Source organism: Loxodonta africana, chromosome 9 (genome assembly GCF_030014295.1).
Source record: "Loxodonta africana isolate mLoxAfr1 chromosome 9, mLoxAfr1.hap2, whole genome shotgun sequence".
NCBI lineage: Eukaryota > Metazoa > Chordata > Mammalia > Proboscidea > Elephantidae > Loxodonta > Loxodonta africana.
In genome coordinates, this window is record NC_087350.1 from 62,787,843 (window position 1) to 62,805,356 (window position 17,514).

The 17,514-nt window shown below is 44.7% G+C and overlaps 1 protein-coding gene across 3 annotated transcripts in view; it reads left to right on the top strand.

The window, feature by feature from the left end:
• Positions 1 to 17,514, top strand: part of LOC100657524 (whirlin) — a 156,391-nt gene that overhangs the window by 11,283 nt on the left and 127,594 nt on the right. For all 3 annotated transcript variants that reach the window (XM_064291564.1, XM_064291565.1, XM_064291566.1), the window contains exon 2: positions 17,219 to 17,437. In XM_064291564.1, the coding sequence (XP_064147634.1) occupies positions 17,219 to 17,437 (219 nt within the window). The remainder of the gene's footprint in view (positions 1 to 17,218; positions 17,438 to 17,514) is intronic.

The window sequence follows — 17,514 nt, forward strand, 5'->3', positions numbered from 1 at the left end:
CGAATAATGGTAGAGCAGACAAATAACTGCTTTGTTCAATTTCCTTATCTCTAAAATAGGAATATTGATGGTCATAACAGATAATGGGTACACTGGTGCATCTATTTATTTGAACATTCCTTGATTAGGTGTTATGTTCAGACCGCTGTGTTGGGGTGAGTTTTCCTTCTGGATACTGTTCTTCCTGGCACTGTCGATTTGACTCTGACTCAGCAACCTCCTTATGACACAAGAAGCTTACGAGCTTATAATTTCTAGAGCACTAACAAATATCACCACCATGGAGGGTGTGCCACCAGAGCTCTACCAAGGGCTTCATGTGTACCCCCACCGACTCTTCGCCACAGCACAGTGGGAGAGAAACCAAGAGTCGGGAAGTGGAAGTGACCAGCCACAGGCCCATAGTTGGGTGTTAGAACCAAGATTTGAGCCCAGATCTTCCTGCCTCCAAAACTCTTTGCCATGGTGCTCGCCTGCTTCTAACTGGGAAGCTGAGCATACAGCCCAACACAGCACCTGGCAAGGGCAGGTGTTCCATAAATGTATGTCTTGTCCTTGATTTTTTTTCCCCCCACGTGGGAATGGTTTTATAGCCCTTTGGTAAGAAAACCCACGGGGAACCAGAAAACTCAGACTGTAGCCACGTTGCCCTTTCCTGGGCAGAGTGCTGTGCATTTTACTGGACTTTAGGAACAGAGATGGTGCTGGGCATCCTTTTTTTTTCCCTTTTCCATCTCTCTCATCCCTCTTGACATCTTCTGACCTATGTAAAATTTTCATGGTATACATTGCCTGTGGAAATTTCTGAGTTGATAACTGGGACCGCGACTCAACCCCCGTTAGGATAAACTGGTGACTTGTAAAATCATCTTAGCAGATGGTTGAGTTGCCAGATCCGTCTATACTGTCTGATGTAAGGTCAGAAAGACAAACTGTGTAGACGAAGACAGGGTGTCTCGTGGGCCTTGCGAAAAAGCCTAGTGGTCATCAACTCTCACCGACTGGACAAACTAAAGGGCTGTTTTGTTTTGTTCATAAGAAACAAGAGGACAGGAGTCTGTTTAGACTCTTAAAATTATGTATTTATATGTGTATATACATAAATACACAAATATACGTGCAAGTCCCTCCCAGGTGGTGCAAACAGTTAATGCCCTCGGCTGCTAACTGAAGGTAGGAGGTTCAAGTCCACCCAGAGGTACCTTGGAAGAAAGGCCTAGTGGTCTACTTCTGAAAACTTAGCTATTGAAGACCCTGTGGAGCACAGTCCTACTTTGACACACATGGTGTCGTTTGGAGTTGAAATCTACTCAGTGAGAACTGGTAAACTGGTAAGTGGGCACTTACACACATACACACACACACATATGTATTTTTTAATGTCCTAAGATAGACGGGTTCAGTTTAGAAAACTTGGAAAGCTCAGAAAAGCGCAAAGGAAACAAAATCACTGGAAACCCCTGTCCACCCAGAGATAACCACCGCCGGCAGTTTGACTCATGTCTCATCAGTACCCTGAGTGCACGTGGGTAGGCGTGAGTTCGGGAGTCACCACAACACCGCAGTTCTGAGCATAGGTGTCTAGCCTGCTTCTCTCACCAAGTCGTGTACCGTGATGATTTTCCCACCTTGATGAATGTTTCTAGAACGTGATTTTTAATAACTGCATGATGTAGTAAAGAGGTACGTGATTTATTTCACTAATTTCTTCTGGTTGGACAGTTTGTTTTTTTAATATTACCCATATTGCTGCTCTATATATCTCCGCACATTAATCTTTGAGCACATCACTAATAATTCCTTGGGCCGTCTTTTTAGAGGTGGCATTGGCCCAGAGGACGGGCATATTTTTAAGGCTTTTGATAACCGTTGCCAAATTGCTCTTCAGAAAAAGCCTGTTTTTTACAGTCCCTTCTACCAACATTAGCAGTGTATGAGATTCCTCATTTTTTCCCCAGCTTTGGCAATACTGGATATTTCTTTTCCGTTTTTGCCAATCTGATTGACAAAAAGTATCTTATTTTAGTTTGCATAATTTAATTATTGAACTTGAACTCCTTGACATGTTTACTGTATATATATGTATATAAACTTGTTGCTGTCCAGTTGATTTTGACTCATATATATATAAAAACCAAACCCATTGCTGTTGAGTTGATTTTGACTCATGGCGAACCTCACACGTTACAGAGTAGAACTGTGCGACATAAGGTTTTTTTGGCTGTAATCTTAGTGGAAGCAGATTGCCAGGCCTTTCTTCCTTGGTGCCACTGAGTGGGTTTGAATTGACAACCGTTAGGTTAGTAGTCGAGTGCTTAACCATTTGCACTACCTAATGACCTTGTTGTTGTTAGGTGCCGTTGAGTCAGTTTTGACTCATAATGACCCTATGTACAACAGAATGAAACATTGCCCAGTCGTTTGCCATTCTCACAATTGTTGCTATGTTTGAGCCCATTGTTGCAGCCGCTATGTTTGAGCCCATTGTTGCAGCCACTGGATCAATCCATCTTGTTGAGGGTCTTCCTCTTTTTTGCTGACCCTCTACTTTATCAAGCATGGTGTCCTTCTCCAGGGTCTGGTCTCTCCTGATAACATGTCCAAAGTATGTGAGACAAAGTCTCGCCATCCTCACTTCTAAGGAGCGTTGTGGCTGTACTTCTTACAAGACAGATTTGTTCTTTCTCTGGCAGTCCATGGTATATTCAGTATTCTTTGCCAACACCATAATTGAAAGGCATCAGTTCTTCTTCAGACTTCCTTATTCATTGTCCAGCTTTCACATGCGTATGAGGCAATTGAAAATACCATGGCTTAGATCAGGCGCACCTCAGCCTTCTAAGTGATATCTTTGTTTTTTGAAACTTTGCAGCAGATTTGCCCAATGCAGTACATCCTTTGATTTCTTGACTGTTGCTTCCGTGGCCTTTGATTATGGATCCAAGTAAAATGAAACCCTTGACAACTTCTCTATTTATCATGATGTTACTTTCTGGTCCAGTTGTGAGGAATTTTGTTTTTTTTATGTTGAGGTGTAATCCACACTGAAGGCTGTATAGTCTTTGGTCTTCATCAGTAAGTGCTTCAAGTCCTCTTCGCTTTCAGCAAGCAGGGTTGTGTCTCTGCATATTGCAGGTTGTTGATGAGTCTTCCACCGATCCTGATGCTGCGTTCTTCATGCTGTAGTCCAGCTTCTCGAATTATTTGCTCAGCATACAGACTGAATAAGTATGGTGAAAGGATACAACCCTGACACACAACTTTAGTGATTTTAATCATGCAGTATCCCCTTGTTCTGTTTGAACAACTGCCTCTTGGTTCATGTACAGGTTCCTGATGAGCACAACTGAGTGTTCTGGAATTCCTGTTCTTCACAATGTTATCCGTGATTTATTCAGATCCACACAGTCGAATGCCTTTGCATAGGTCAATACAACACAGGTGAACATCTTTCTGGTCTTCTTTGCTTTCAGCCAAGGTCCACGTGACATCAGCAATGATACCCCTCATTCCTCTTCTGAATCAGGCTAGAATTTCTGGCAGTTCCCTGTTGATGTACTGCCACAACCTCTTTTGAATGATCTTCAGCCCAGGGACATTATATACGTACAAATACGTACATGTATTTATATGTCTGTGTGTATAAATTGTCTGTTGTCCTGTTACCGAAGAGTTTTACACTTTTCTTTAGGATGTTTACTGAGTATGTTTTTAGGGGATGGTCCACCTTGATTTCAGATTTCTTCAGCCTGTGGACGGAGTTAAGTTAGAAGCCCATCACCTTTTCAGCTGAAAATGGGCAGAATGTGATGAGGATCCGGGTTGTAAAGAGGCTGGGAGGAGAGTAAACCTCATCAGCGTATCCACTCATGGATCAAGAAAATGTTATTGATATAAATAGATTCTCCTGATGGACGATGTGGTGTGGACATTGATCCTAGACAGCAGAGCGCTCCATTGCAAACCCATCAAGGCTCTGCTCAGGCTGTTATATTTATAACTCCTAGAATCTTGTTAGTTTTTCTGAAAAAAAAAAAAAAAGAGACAAAATTTAAAAGAACGGTTTTGAAGCAATTTACTTGTATCATAAGAGACTAAAAGCCAGGCTTGGTGGAAAATTGAAGAATTGCGTTAAAAACAAATCAGTCCCCTTCTAGAATCGGCCCTGTCCCAATCTCTTGAGTTGTTTTGCAAGGGATGGTCACTCTTTCTGTCCCTTTCCTGCAAATTTCTTGTAGCATTATCCCCAAGGTCAACAATTTTTTTTTTTTTTTTTACCTTTTTTTTGATTGCCTGTGTTTTTCCCTTTCACACACAGCCTTAACTTATAGAGACGTGTAGGAGCAAAGATAGTGGAGAACAGGGGCTTTAAAATGTTGGGTTCCTGTTCCAGCCTCTGGGATCCCAGTGTTCCCAGCACTGGAGCGAAGGTTTCCTTCCACATGTTCACACTGAGCCTTTGAGAAGGTCAAACTCATAAAGAAACGGGGGAGGAGGAATGAACAGTTGATTTTTTTTAAGACCTACTTTAAGTCCCCAATTAAATGCAAATCTAAATAGCGTTAAAGGCAGTGGACAAGGGGACAAGAAGATACCAGTATTCCCACCCTCCTGACTAGTCACCGTGCGTTTCTCTGCCATCTCCCTTGGCCTTTGTCCCTGGCTGTTCACATCTCTTCAGCTGGCTAATCACTTGCTTCTGTTCCTTGTGGCTTTGTGCAAATTTTATCATGTTTCCAATCCTTGTATTGAGTTGAATTTCGGGGAGAGGTCTTGGGTGGGCAGAAGGATCCTCCTCTCACACAGCTGCTCTTTGGTCCTGTTGATTTGGCTCAGGACGCAGCAGCTCAAGGAGAAATGGTTGCCCTGGGCAGAGCAGATGGGCCATGTTGGGACACGGCTTTGCGTATGGCCCTGGCTGCCTGCGGCACACAGATGTCAAGAACATCACTTTGAAGCCACAGTGCTTTGAGAAATAGTGAATTCTTACCACACCACTACCGGCTTATACCATTCCAGTAGAATATAGACTAACAGGTTTTCAACTTTTGTTTAAGAAAATGTTTACAAATGTTACATGTTCATAGACTAAATGCAGCAGCAGCAGCAAGGCATTTCTAGGAGTGGGAGGGAGAAAGCAGAGTTACTGCCCAGGGGTCTCTGAAAAATATCTCTGCCTCTGGCTGCATGTAGAAGGTGTCTAACCTAGAGAGATACTGGGACTTCAGCATTCATTCATCCATTTGGCAAGTGGCTTTTTGAGCACCTACTGTGTGACCAGTGTGATTAAACATCACTTTTTAAATGCTATGTATCTCATTTACTTATTTGTTAATGTATTTATAATTAATATTCTCACCTGAACTCAAAGATGACTGAGGAGGCTTAACCTCAAAAGCACATTGCTAAAGGCAGAGGGATTAGAAACTATATGGGAAGGTGTGTGTGTGTGGTGCTTTCAACAGGAACACTATGTCACCTATAAATTGAATTCTGAGCTTCCTAGCAACCAAGGCAAAAGGGAAATGAGTGGATTATTAGAGAACTCATCAGAACTCTAGGAGAGGTAGAATTCCTTCTTGGCAATGAATTCTAAGATGAAGGCATCCCTGCATTTTTTCAGTGTCTCTCACTTTATGTGGAATCACCCACCGCTCCTTTATACCTTTCACACTTATTGTTATATCTGTGACCAGCCCAGATGATCTCTCTGCCTTCCCTGTCTATTGAGAAAGACAGATAAAATAATCACTTATTAAATAAGTAGGTTGAGATGTGTGCTTTCAGAGAAGGGAACAGTGCATGCAAAGGCCTGAAGTGGAAAAGCACACGGGGCACTTGGGTCTATGAGAAAGGCCATTGTGGTAGGTGACAGGGGTGGGGGACAGGGAAGGAGATGAGGCTGGCCAGGCAGCAGGGCCGGTTGCGTAGGCCTCATTCGGGGCCACGGCAAGGAGTTTGCACCTTATGTCAGGAGCAATGGGGAGCCATCGAGCGTTTAGGGCAGGGAAGGGACGGGGTCCAGGTGCATTTTAAAAGGATCCTCTGACTGCCAAGAGAGGAGGTGGTGAAGTTGTTGCAGTTAGTGGTCCCGGCAAGAAGTAATTAGGTAACAGTTAAAAATGTGGTGCAGATATAAGGAGCTCCGGGGACAGAGTGCTAATTAGGGCTTTACTTTCTCATGACATTAAAATGTGCCAGTGGGGTAGAGTTCACATGGCCAATCTGCCCTTCCTCAAAGCAGGGCTAAACCAGGAGACATTTCCAGCCCCTGTGGCTGCACCCAGCATCTGCTCAGGGTTCAAGAGCCTGAAGGGGTTTTGCTTGTTTACAGCCTCGAAGTCCCATGTCTCCCTTTCATACCCTCTCCTGGTTCATCTTACAGCACCAAGGTGTGGGGTTGGCCTTGTGCTGTCAGAACCCACCTGAACAGCTGATGAGAGGACAGTGGGGAAAAGGGGAAGGGGTATACCTTTGGAGAGTCCAAGTTTCAAATCCAGGCCCCGCCTATTACACTTTGTGACTTTGACTCTTGTCTCTTTCCTCATCTGTACACGGGGAAGAATTAAACAAGGGGACGCTATTGTAATTTTTTCGTATCGTTGTAATATTACTAATATTAATCACTATTGACCAAACACCTGCTGTGCTGCACGCCCAGTGCAAAGTGCTTTGCATACATGATGACCTCATCAGTCCCCATTTAGTCCGTATGACAGCTCCAGGAGGTAGGCATTGGCAACCCTTGTTAACAGGGAGGAACTGAGGCCCAGAAAGATTAAGTAACTTGTCTAAAGTCTCATAGCTAGAAGGGGTGGAACCATGTTTGGGAATGACTTTCTAGTGAGTATATGCTCCCTTGAAAAACTCTTGGGGCTCCCCACCCTAAGTTACCATCAAGTTATCTTTTTTATTTTGGCGTTTTTCAAATATCGTGGGGCCCAAATTTAGCCCCTACAAGAAGTTGGAAGATGAAGTCAAGATTTGCCCAAATGAGATTTCTGGAGCCTGTGCAGAAAGTGTGAAAAAGAGTGGATCCTTGCCCCAGAGTGAGTGCTACCTTCCTTGGGAGAACATTGGAAAGCCCCCATCCAGGCCCATCCAAACTCCGCAGGAGAATCCAGGGCTTCTGTAGGCCCAGATGTCATAGCGCTGCCCCCTGCAGGTAGTTATAGGAACTGCAACCAGGAGAGAGAGGTCCTGGCAGACACTCTCCCAAAGAAATGTGATTGTATATGAACAAAGACATACTGCTTATTGAGTCTCTAGGTGGTGCAAATACTTAATGCACTTGTCTGCTAACCAAAAGTTAGAAGTTCGCATTCACCCAGAGGTGCTTGGGAAGAAAGACCTGGCCATCTACTTCTGAAAAATCAGCCATTGAAAACTCTGTGGAGCACAGTTCTTTTCTCACCCACATGGGGTTGCCATGAATTGGAGTTGACTCAACACCAACTGGTATTGGGACCCAGCTGCTTCAGGAATTCTGCTTTTTTTCTTCTTCTAGAGAATTAGGTAAAGATGTGCACACAAAGATATTCATTGCGGCTTTGTCTGTGCTGGCAAAAACTGAGAAACAACCCAAATATCCATTGAAGGGGGAAGGGAGTTAAGCGGTGGTGAGTCCGTTCTAGGATCCTCACTACGAAGTGCAGAAAGAGATGAGTGTACTGGTGAGGAAAGAGCCTCAAAATACATTTTTACCTGGAAAAAGAAAGGTGGAGAAGAAAATGTTCAGTATGATTCAATTTATGTGAATATCAGCATATCTACCCAGAACAAGTCAGGAAGGACAGATACCGACATGTAAGAGTGGTTGCCACAAGTAGTGGGTTTGAGGCTCCTGGTTTGGGTCTGTAGAATAATAATACTTAACCTATTTGTAGCTCTTACCTATGTCCCAGGAGCTAAGTGCCTTATATGTATTAACTAGTTTAATTCTCACAACCCGCCTGTGAGATAATATCAGTGTTATCCCTTCTTAAGTGTGGGAAACTGGGACACAGATTGGTTAAGTAACTTGCCCAAGGTTGCTGTTGGCAGGTGGCAGAGCTGGGATTGAAATCCCAGCAGCCTGGCTTCAGGGCTGTGGCTCTTGAGCGTGCCCCCTCCGCTTCTCTCTCACAATTCAATGTTTGTCTGATGCTCCTACTATGGTGGAGAAGCTTAGAATGGTAATTTAGGTCTGTCTGACTCCAATGTGTGTGGCTTATTCTATGGTCTAGTTTGAACAGATTCCTGGGGACTGGCTGGCTTAAGGAAGCTCAGTAAATTGTTTCTGAATGAATGAGAAGGAACAGGGAGGGGTTATAAAGAAAACAGAACATGTTGCGACCCTCTGGAACTCGTAGTCTTAGAGACTGGATGTATGAAGCCTGCAATAACAATATAAGTGTGCCGGGTCCTCTTGGAGAAGGAGAGAGCCAGTCACAATCTGGGAGGGCTTCCTGGAAGTGGTGGAATAGGAGCTGAATGTTGAAGGTGGGAAGACATGAAGAAGCATGGATTAAAGAAAATGTTTTCAAAGAGAAGGAATGTTTGAAGGGCAGGTGGCTAGGGCTCCTCGTATATTTATTCACATAGATTTGAGATTTAGAGAATTTTCAGGGCTGATTTTTAGGAAAAGGAGCTGATAGTCTTAAGAAGGGAACTGACATATGTTAAATATTCTCATACTACTGTGTGAGAATATACAAAGCAAAACATATACCAATTCAACAGTTTTTACATGTACAATTTAGTGACATTGATTACATTCTTCAAGTTGTGCGACTATTCTCACCCTCCTTTTCGGAGTTGTTCCTTCTCCATTAACATGAACTTACTGCCCCTAGGGTTCCTATCTAATCTTTTGAGTTGCTGTTGTCAATTTGATCTCATATAAATAGTCCTAAAAAGAGCATAATACTTAAGGCAGACCTTTTTTACTAGTTAAGTTAAACTACTTTTTTGGTTTTAAAATGACTTCAAGGATATTTTTTGTTTAAGGTTTAAAGATCATGTCAGGGCAATAGTTTCAGGGGTTCATCCGTCCTCCATGACTCCAGAAAGTCTAGAGTCCATGAAAATTTGAAATTGTGTTCTTCATTTTCCTCTTTCGATCAAGGTTCTTCTATGGAATCTTTGATCAAAATGTTCAGTGGTGGTAGTTGGGTACCATCCAGCTCTTCTGGTCTCTTGGCAAAGGAGGCAGTTGTTCATGGAGGCAATTAGCCACACATTCCATATCCTTCTCTTCTTCCTGACTCTCCTCCTTCTGCTGTTGCTGTAGGTGAATAGAGACCAATCGTTGTATCTTGGATGGCCGGTTGCAAGGTTTTAAGACCTCAGGCACTACACAATGAACTAAGAGGTGGAACGGAAGCACTAAATGCGTTATTAGGCCAATTAATAAGATGTCCCATGAAACCACAACCTTGAACCTCCAAACCAAGAAACCAAATCCCATGAGGTGTATATAAGTAGCCTCAGCAGCTACTCTTTTTTTCTTTGTCATTGTTATAAATATATCTATCACACGACTTTTGCCAATTCAACTTTTTACAGGTGTACAACTTATTGACAGCAATTACAATAATTGATTATGCATTCCTACCCTTAATCAATGAGATTTTTCCATCACCGTTAACTGCCCTTTGCCCCCCTCACTCCTGCCCCTGGTAACCACTAATAGACTTTGATCTCTATATATTTGTCTTTTCTTGTCTTTATGTAAGTGAGGTCATTCAGTATTTGTCCTCGATTGGCTTATTTCACTCAGCATAACGTCTTCAAGCTTCACCCCTACTGTAGCTTGTATCAAGACTTCATTTCTCTTTCTGGCTGAGTAGTATTCCATTGTATGTATGTACCACATTTTGTTATGCATTCTTCTGCTGATGAGCTCTTAGGTTGTTTGCACCTCTTGGCTATTGTGAATAGTGCTGCAGTTAGCATTGGTGTACAAGTCTGTTTGAGTCTCCGCTTTCACATCTTTTGGGTCTATACCTAGGAGTGGAATTGCTGGGTCACATGGTAGTTCTGCTGTTAGTTTTTTAAGAACTGCCACACTGTTCTCCACAACGCTGTACCATTTTGCATTCCCACCAGCAATGAGTAAGGATTTCAACTTCCCCACATCCTTGCCAACGTTTGTTATTTTCTGTTTTTTCTATCTTAGCCATGCTAGTGGGAGTGAAATGGTATCTCATTGCGGTTTTGATTTGCATCTCTCTGATGGCTAATGACGCTGAGCATCTTTTCATGTGTTTGATCGCCATTTGAATGTTCTCTTTGGTCAAGTCTATTCAAATTTTATGCCCATTTTATGATTGGGCTGTTTGTCTTTTTGTGTTAAGTTGTTGAAGTTTTATATATATTTTGGTTATTAGATTTTTGCTGAATACGTAGTTTCTGAAGATATTCTCCCAAGTAGGTATCTTTTCTCTTCCCTTTTTTTGGGAAAGTGTTTTGATGAACAAAAGTTTTAAATTTTTATGAGGTTCCGTTTATTTATTTTGTCCTTTGATGTTTGTGCTTTTGTTATTAGATAATCCGTTGTTGAAAACTAGGCCTGACAGCATTGCCCTTGTTTGTTCTTCTAAGAATTTTGTGATTTTAGTTTGAACACTTAGGTCCTTAATCCATTTTTAATTTGTTTTTTGAATGGTATGAGGTATGGATCCTGTTTCCTTTTTCTGCCTATGGAAATTCAATTTTCCCAGCACCATGTATTGAAGAAACTCTTCTTTCCCCATCGAACGAACTTAGCACCCTTGTCAAAAATCAGTTGACCATAGATAAGCGGGTTTATTTCTGGACTCTCCATTATTTTCCATTGGCCTATGTGTCTGTTGTTATACCAGTACCAGTCTTGTTTTGATTATTGTAGCAGTACAGTATGTTTTAAAATCAGGAAGTGTGAGTCTTGCTACTTTGTTCTTCTCTTTCAACACTGTTTTAGCTATTCGGGGCCTCTAGCCATTCCATATAAAGTTGAAGATTGGTTTTTCTATTTCTATAAAGAAGAGTGTTGGAATTTTGATTGGGATTTTATTGAAACTATAAATTGATTTAGGTAGTGTGGACATTTTATCAATATTAAGTCTTCCAATCCATGAACATGGAACATCTTTGGATTTATTTAAGTCTTCTGTAATCTCTTTCAGCAGTGTCTTATGTTTTATATAGTTCATTGTGTAAGTCCTTCATATCCCTGGTTAGATTTATTCCTAGGTATTTTATTCTCTTAGATGCTATTGTAAGTGGAATCATTTCTGTAATTTCCCTTTCAGATTTCTCGTTGCCGTTGTAGAGAAACCCAACTGATTTTTGTAGTTTACGTTATCTTAATAATCCTTACAGCAGTTGCATTTTAAATGTAGAAACAGGCACAGAGGGATTAGGTAACTTGCTCTGTGCCACACAGCAAGTGAACAGCTGCACCAAGATTGTAGCCCCTTGTGTCTGAACCCAAAGCCCCAGCTAGGCAGGTGGGGCCAGGAGGAGCAGCTATGCAGCATCCTTTCCTACCTTCTCAGAACCGCATAGCGGGACCTGGGCCTTCACCCAGCTCTCCGTCCTGAGTTTGAGTGTCTCTGTTTCCTGGAAGAGAAAACGTTGCCCCTCGAGGTCTGTGCTCTGAAATAAGCTGGATGACTCCCCAGCCCCTCCCCGTTTCACAACATTCCATGTCTTTATTCGGAACTTTTCCGGAACACTTTTTCTGTACCTGCCCCTCAGGAGAGTAGTCTAGTAAATAGCCTGTGATCGTGTCCACCTCGTGTATCCACGTTTTTGAAGACAGGCGTGCGTGTATGTCTGCCGAGTTAACACATCTCCCCTGTTGCGTGGCTCTCTCCCGTTGGTTTCTTAGTCTTCTGCTGAGCTGAGACGTGTCAGCCTGGTCTGTGATTTTGGGGTTTCAGAGTCTGTTCTGAAGAGCTGAGTGAGGCAAATTTGCCTCCCGAGATCACTAGTCCAAGTAACAAGTTATTAAGTTTGAAAGCATTCACATATAATTTACATTTCCGTCATCGCAGTGCGCCGCCTGAATAGTCATCTGTGATTGATGGTTTCTTCGCTGTGCCATCTGCCAGGTCAGACTGAGGCTTCTGTACGGTCTGACGTGGCAGAACGGAGCCCCTTGGTGGAGCTCCACCACTCACGCGATCCACGCGTGGGAGCGTGGTGCTTTGAGGAGCGCCCTTCCTTGAGGTGGACTCTCTCTGGATCTCCCACTTTTTCTTTTTAGCCATAGTTCACTGAATTCTTAAGTAACAGGCACTGTGCTAATAGGGTTCCTTTACTTAAATAGAGAGAGTGGAATGGTGATCTTCATTTTACAGGAGAGGAAACTGATGAACAGAGAGGTTTGGTAACATGCATGAAGTGGCACAGCTAATAAGTCACTGATTGAGCAGATTGGCTGATCCTGCAGGGTTGCCATAGTAGGAGAGGGATGTTGTTGGTGGAAAGTCACCAGCAGGCACAGAGCATGCAGGTTGCTTTAATGTAGGTGTTGGAGGCAACTTACCTTCGTCAGGTGGCTGTTTATACAGTGATAGTCCCACTAGAGGGGCATCTCCGGCCCTCGGATCCCTTCCATGGTCTCTACTGCTGATGATAAGCCTGGTTGGGGCACACATCCTGCCACACCTGAGACATTTCATCTGCCCTTCTCAAGTTTTCTTAAACCCTCTCGGCCCCTCCCTACCGACATGGAACCTCAGAGTGCCCAGGCTCCAGGAGCTGGTATTAACCGTGGCACATCCTGAGCACTCCCTGCTTAAATGGGGGAAACTGAGGACAGTTTGCCAGGCCCAGATCTCAGGCCTGCCTGCCTTCTATCCCAGCATGTCCCCCAGCTCCTGATAGCTCCACTGCTGTGACCTGTGAACAAGTACCTACAGCCTTTCCTTCTAAATGTGGCCGTAAACCAGAGACAGAGGTTAAACTTATGCCAGGACCTTTACAAATCAGTGAATCCAACCTGCTCTTGCCAGATGGCAAAACCGGCCTCCAGCAAGGAGGAGAAGTAGCCCCAGTCGCCCAGCATGCTGGGTGGCACGGCAGTGACATATCTGGGTCTCTTTCCCCCGGGGCTGAGCACTTCCTAGTTTGCCCTGCTGCTAATGGCTGCTTGCTGAGAGCCTGCTAGTGCTTATGTAAAATGATTGGCCTGGGGCACCTAACCTCATGATACCAGAGGTGGCCCAAGCCAGGGGGTCACGGTCATGGCCTTGAGTGACTGTGAAAGTTAAGGGGGAACCTTTATTAGGGAGGGCTCACCAGCCAGCTTTCTTTGGAATTAACTGTTCAATTAACGCTACCCTTCAAAATAATTAAGCTATTGTTTGTAAAAATGGAGGCAGGAGGCAAGAAGAACGTAGACACCGACTTTTTGGACCAGCCTTTTCCTCTCCTTTCCTCCTTGGCCACTGCACCAAGATCACATTCCGAGACCCTGCTTAGGATGGTGACAGTGCTGTCTCAGGAACCTTGTTTTTCTTTAGTTTTGCCAGAATTATAACAAAGAAGGCAGCAGAGGAAGATGATATCCTTGCTCCCCAAGACCCAAAGAAAGCCCACATTCATTTCCCAAAGAAGAGCTAATATCAGAGGTCACCATACAGCCTAAACTTGAGTGGTCATTAGATATTCTGGCCCCACACTCTCATGGTGGGGAAATGGGGGCAGGGAGGGGAAGGGGCCTTCCAGGGTGCATCTCCTGTCTGGGCTGGGCTTCTCAGACCTGTGTTCTGTCTGTCCTTTCTCATTTCAGTCTTTCAAGGTCCCCTCCTGTGGAATGTTGGGGTGATGGAGTGTGGGAGACTCAGTGACCTCCCAGCCCTCTCCGGCACTAGCTCTCCCATGGTGTTCTCATCAAAGACATTACCCGCCTCTTGTTCTCAAGGTTGCTGCTTGCCTATTTATAGAACTGACCAGGAGAATTCCGCTGTGGCCTGCGATAAAGAATACAAATGATGCTGTGCGCATTTTTTTTCATTCTCTCACCCGCTTTTCTTTTCCCATTCCTTGGAGGATGCTTTTGTACACCGTGGTTTTCCTTCTCCATGTAGACTTTCCAGGGAAAGGAGGGGAGTGGGCTCTGCCATTTGTTGAGCTCCTACCATGTGCAGAGGCGCCAGGCTTCCTGCTTCATGTGCCTTATGTCATTTAAACCGTATAACCCTGAGAGGGGGTCGTGTTCTTCTCTCCATTTCGTGCGTGCGGCTTTGAGAGGGGAAGTGACTGGCCTCAGACACTCAGCCAACAAGGAGCAGAAACGTGACTTACATCCAGTTCTTCCCGACTCCAAAATCTATGTTCTTTCCTCATTCACCATTCTGTCCCTAACTCTAGCACAGACGAATAAGGTGACTGCAGAGATGGTGTCTGTGAATGTTATGCTTTCTTTGGGGAGTAGTTACTTCCTCTGGAGCCCTGGTGGCGCAGTGGTTAAGCACGTGGTTGCTCGAAAGTTTGGCGGTTCAAACCCGCCAAGTGGCTCTGCAGGAGAAAGACCTGGTGATTCTGCTCCCCTAAAGATTACAGTCGAGAAAACCCTATGGGGCAGCTCTATCTGTCACATGGCGTTGCTATGAGTTGGAATCAACTTGATTGCACCTAACAACCCGTTTACTTTATCACCTGCGCAAGTTGGCCAGTTTTTTCTGAGAACCTACTGTGTGCCAGGTGAATCCTTGTCTCATCAGGCTGTACACGTCGTGAGGATATGCCTGCTTTGCTCGATGCAGGCCCAGCACACAGTAGGTCCTCAGTAAACCCTTGTTGAGTGAATGATGGGCTCAGCTGTCTAGGGAGGGAGTGGAGACGGAGGCAACAAGTGGAAGTTGGGACAACCTCCTGAGCAGCGAGTTGTGGTCACCGAGAAGGTAGCAGCGGCAGGGAAGAAGGTTGGGAAGACATCACAAAAGATGCAGCCTCAGAGGCTTCTGCTGACACCTGTGCCCTGGACCAGCTTTCCACTCTGCTCTGGCAGAAGCCTGCCTGGTCTTCGGCTTCCTTCATCATGCTCCTCGAACTTAACAGATTTTATTTTCCTGACTGTTCCATCAGGAGCGTACCAGGGAACGCTAAAAGAGCACCGTAAATCTTTCCCTGCTCGTCTTATCAAAAATCTTTTTTAAGCCAGAATTTTGGAGAGCTGCCACCCTCTTGTTATCCCTGCACTGGGGACCAGCTGTTAGCTGTGGAATTAAGGGACCAGGTACCTCCTGGTTTACCTCTCTCTCCCCTGGTAGTGGCTCCAGTGTCAGACTGTCCCTCTGCACAGGCCTCTGCCCAGCCGGGGCTCTCCACTTGCCTTTGAAAGCTCTGCCCTTGCTCCGTAGGTCCGTCTTGTCTGTTGAGAGTGTTTGCAAGTCAGGGAACTTGAGTGAGTGACAGATTCAAACAAGCTTGGAGTAGCCAGGGAACTAAGTGTCCCCCTCTTTTTAAAGCATATTATTATTATTTTTTCTGATAATGAAAGCAATGTGCCCTCTTTGTGGAACATTTGGAAAAATATTGAGAAACAGGAGGAGCCAAAAAATAATCACCAACAGTCCTGCCACTCAGAGAGAAGCACTGCTAGCATCTTGGCACATTGCTTCTCAGTTTCTCTTTTCCTGCATGACTTTCTCTTAACATAGCTGATGTATTACCGCAGACCTGATTTATATACTTTTGACCCTGCTTAACATTAAAGTATATCCACGTTTTCATGACATTGCAGAGTCCTTATAAATATGATTTTAATGGAAGCATAAAATTTCAGTATGTGTAGAACCATCACTTATTCGAACAGCCTCCCAGTTGTGGGGCATGTTTGCTGTTAATCCTCGTGCTAAGGGGATTGTTTTCCTAAATAAAAAACCAGTTGCCTTCAAGTCGATTTCAACTCATGGCAACCCCATGTGTGTCAGAGTAAAACTGTGCTCCATAGGATTTTCAGTGGCCGATTTTTTGGAAGTAGATCAGGAGGCCTTTTTTCCAAGGAGCCTCTGAGTGGCCTTGAACTTCCAACCTTTTGGTTAACAGCCAAATGTGTCAACTCAGGGACTCCTGTGTCCTGAATAAATGCCTGCATTTCAGCTCCAGGTGCGTTGTGGGAAAGTAAGATGGCCCATCTCAGCTTTCCCCCAGGGCATAGTGTTCAGACTTAACCTTTGTGGTTGTTCCATCCTTAGGTGGGAAAATGTAGGATATAAGTAGTATCTACACTCAAAATTACATACTATGGGAAAGGAACCCCTCGCTAATTGTGTGGTGAAGTGATTTCCTGCAATTTCTTCATCTGAATAACAGGACCCTTGCCCAGAGGACTGGCTTCCCTGAGGATTTTATGAGCTGATGCATGTCGGGTGCAGCACAGAGGGCCCAACACTGCAGGTCCTTTATAAATGTTTAAGCCATTGTTATCATCAATACCTTTGTCTCTTGACCCTCTTGTCTGGTATTGTGTCAGGGTCCCCACTACCCCCAGGTTCGGTGATTCTCTAGAAAAACTCACAGGACTCACCATATAGTCAGTTGAACTCACAGCTAGGATTTATTACAATGAAAGGACACAAAGCAAAATCAGCAAAGAGAAAAGGTGTGTGGGGTGAAGTCTGGGGAAACCAGGCACAAGCTTCTAAGAGTCCTTTCCTGGGGGAGTCACATGGATATACTTAATTCCTCCAGCATTCAAATGTGATGACGCTTGCAAAATGCGGTCTACCAGGGATACTCGATAGAGACTCAGCACCTAGGTTTTTGCTGGGGCCTGGTCATGTAGGCACCCTCTGCCTGTAGCAACATTCCAGACTCCCAGAAGGACAACAGGTGTTCAGCATAAACCACATGGTTTGCACAACCAGTCTAGGTACAGTGAGCTGCTTAAGTAAGGAATGGTGGGAGCACTCCTCAAATGGAGGTTACCAGACTAGAGCCAAGGACCAACCTCGTAAGTAGGACTTTCTAAGGATAATAGTCACAGGCCTGACATGCTAACTCCTTCTGCACAGGTGTGCTAAGAGATTATATTTCTTGTATTTGAACCATTTCAAGATATGGGTGGGCAGATGTTCCCATTTCCATAGGGCAAAACCGAGGGCTAGGTAAGGGAAGAAACTTAGGGGCTGGCTTCCTACTCTGTGTGTGAAATCCTGGGAGGAAACGAGGTTCTGGGTAATGGGAGAATGTCCCTCACCACCCCCACTTCCTGCTAACCCACGTGTCCCTTTCTCTCTAGGCTCTGAAGGGCTCCAAGAAGCTGTTGCTGTCTGTGTACTCAGCGGGGCGTATCCCGGGGGGCTACGTCACCAACCACATCTATACCTGGGTGGACCCGCAGGGCCACAGCACCTCCCCACCCTCCAGCCTGCCCCAGCCCCACGGCAGCTCCCTGAGGCAGTGTGAGGGTGACCGGAGGAGCACCCTGAACCTCCTGCAAGACGGGGATGAGAAAAAGGTGAGCTGTCCCGCCTCAGCCTGGCAGGCTGGGTCGGGGGGTGGTGGGGGTGGGGAAGGCTGGCCCCTGAGATACCA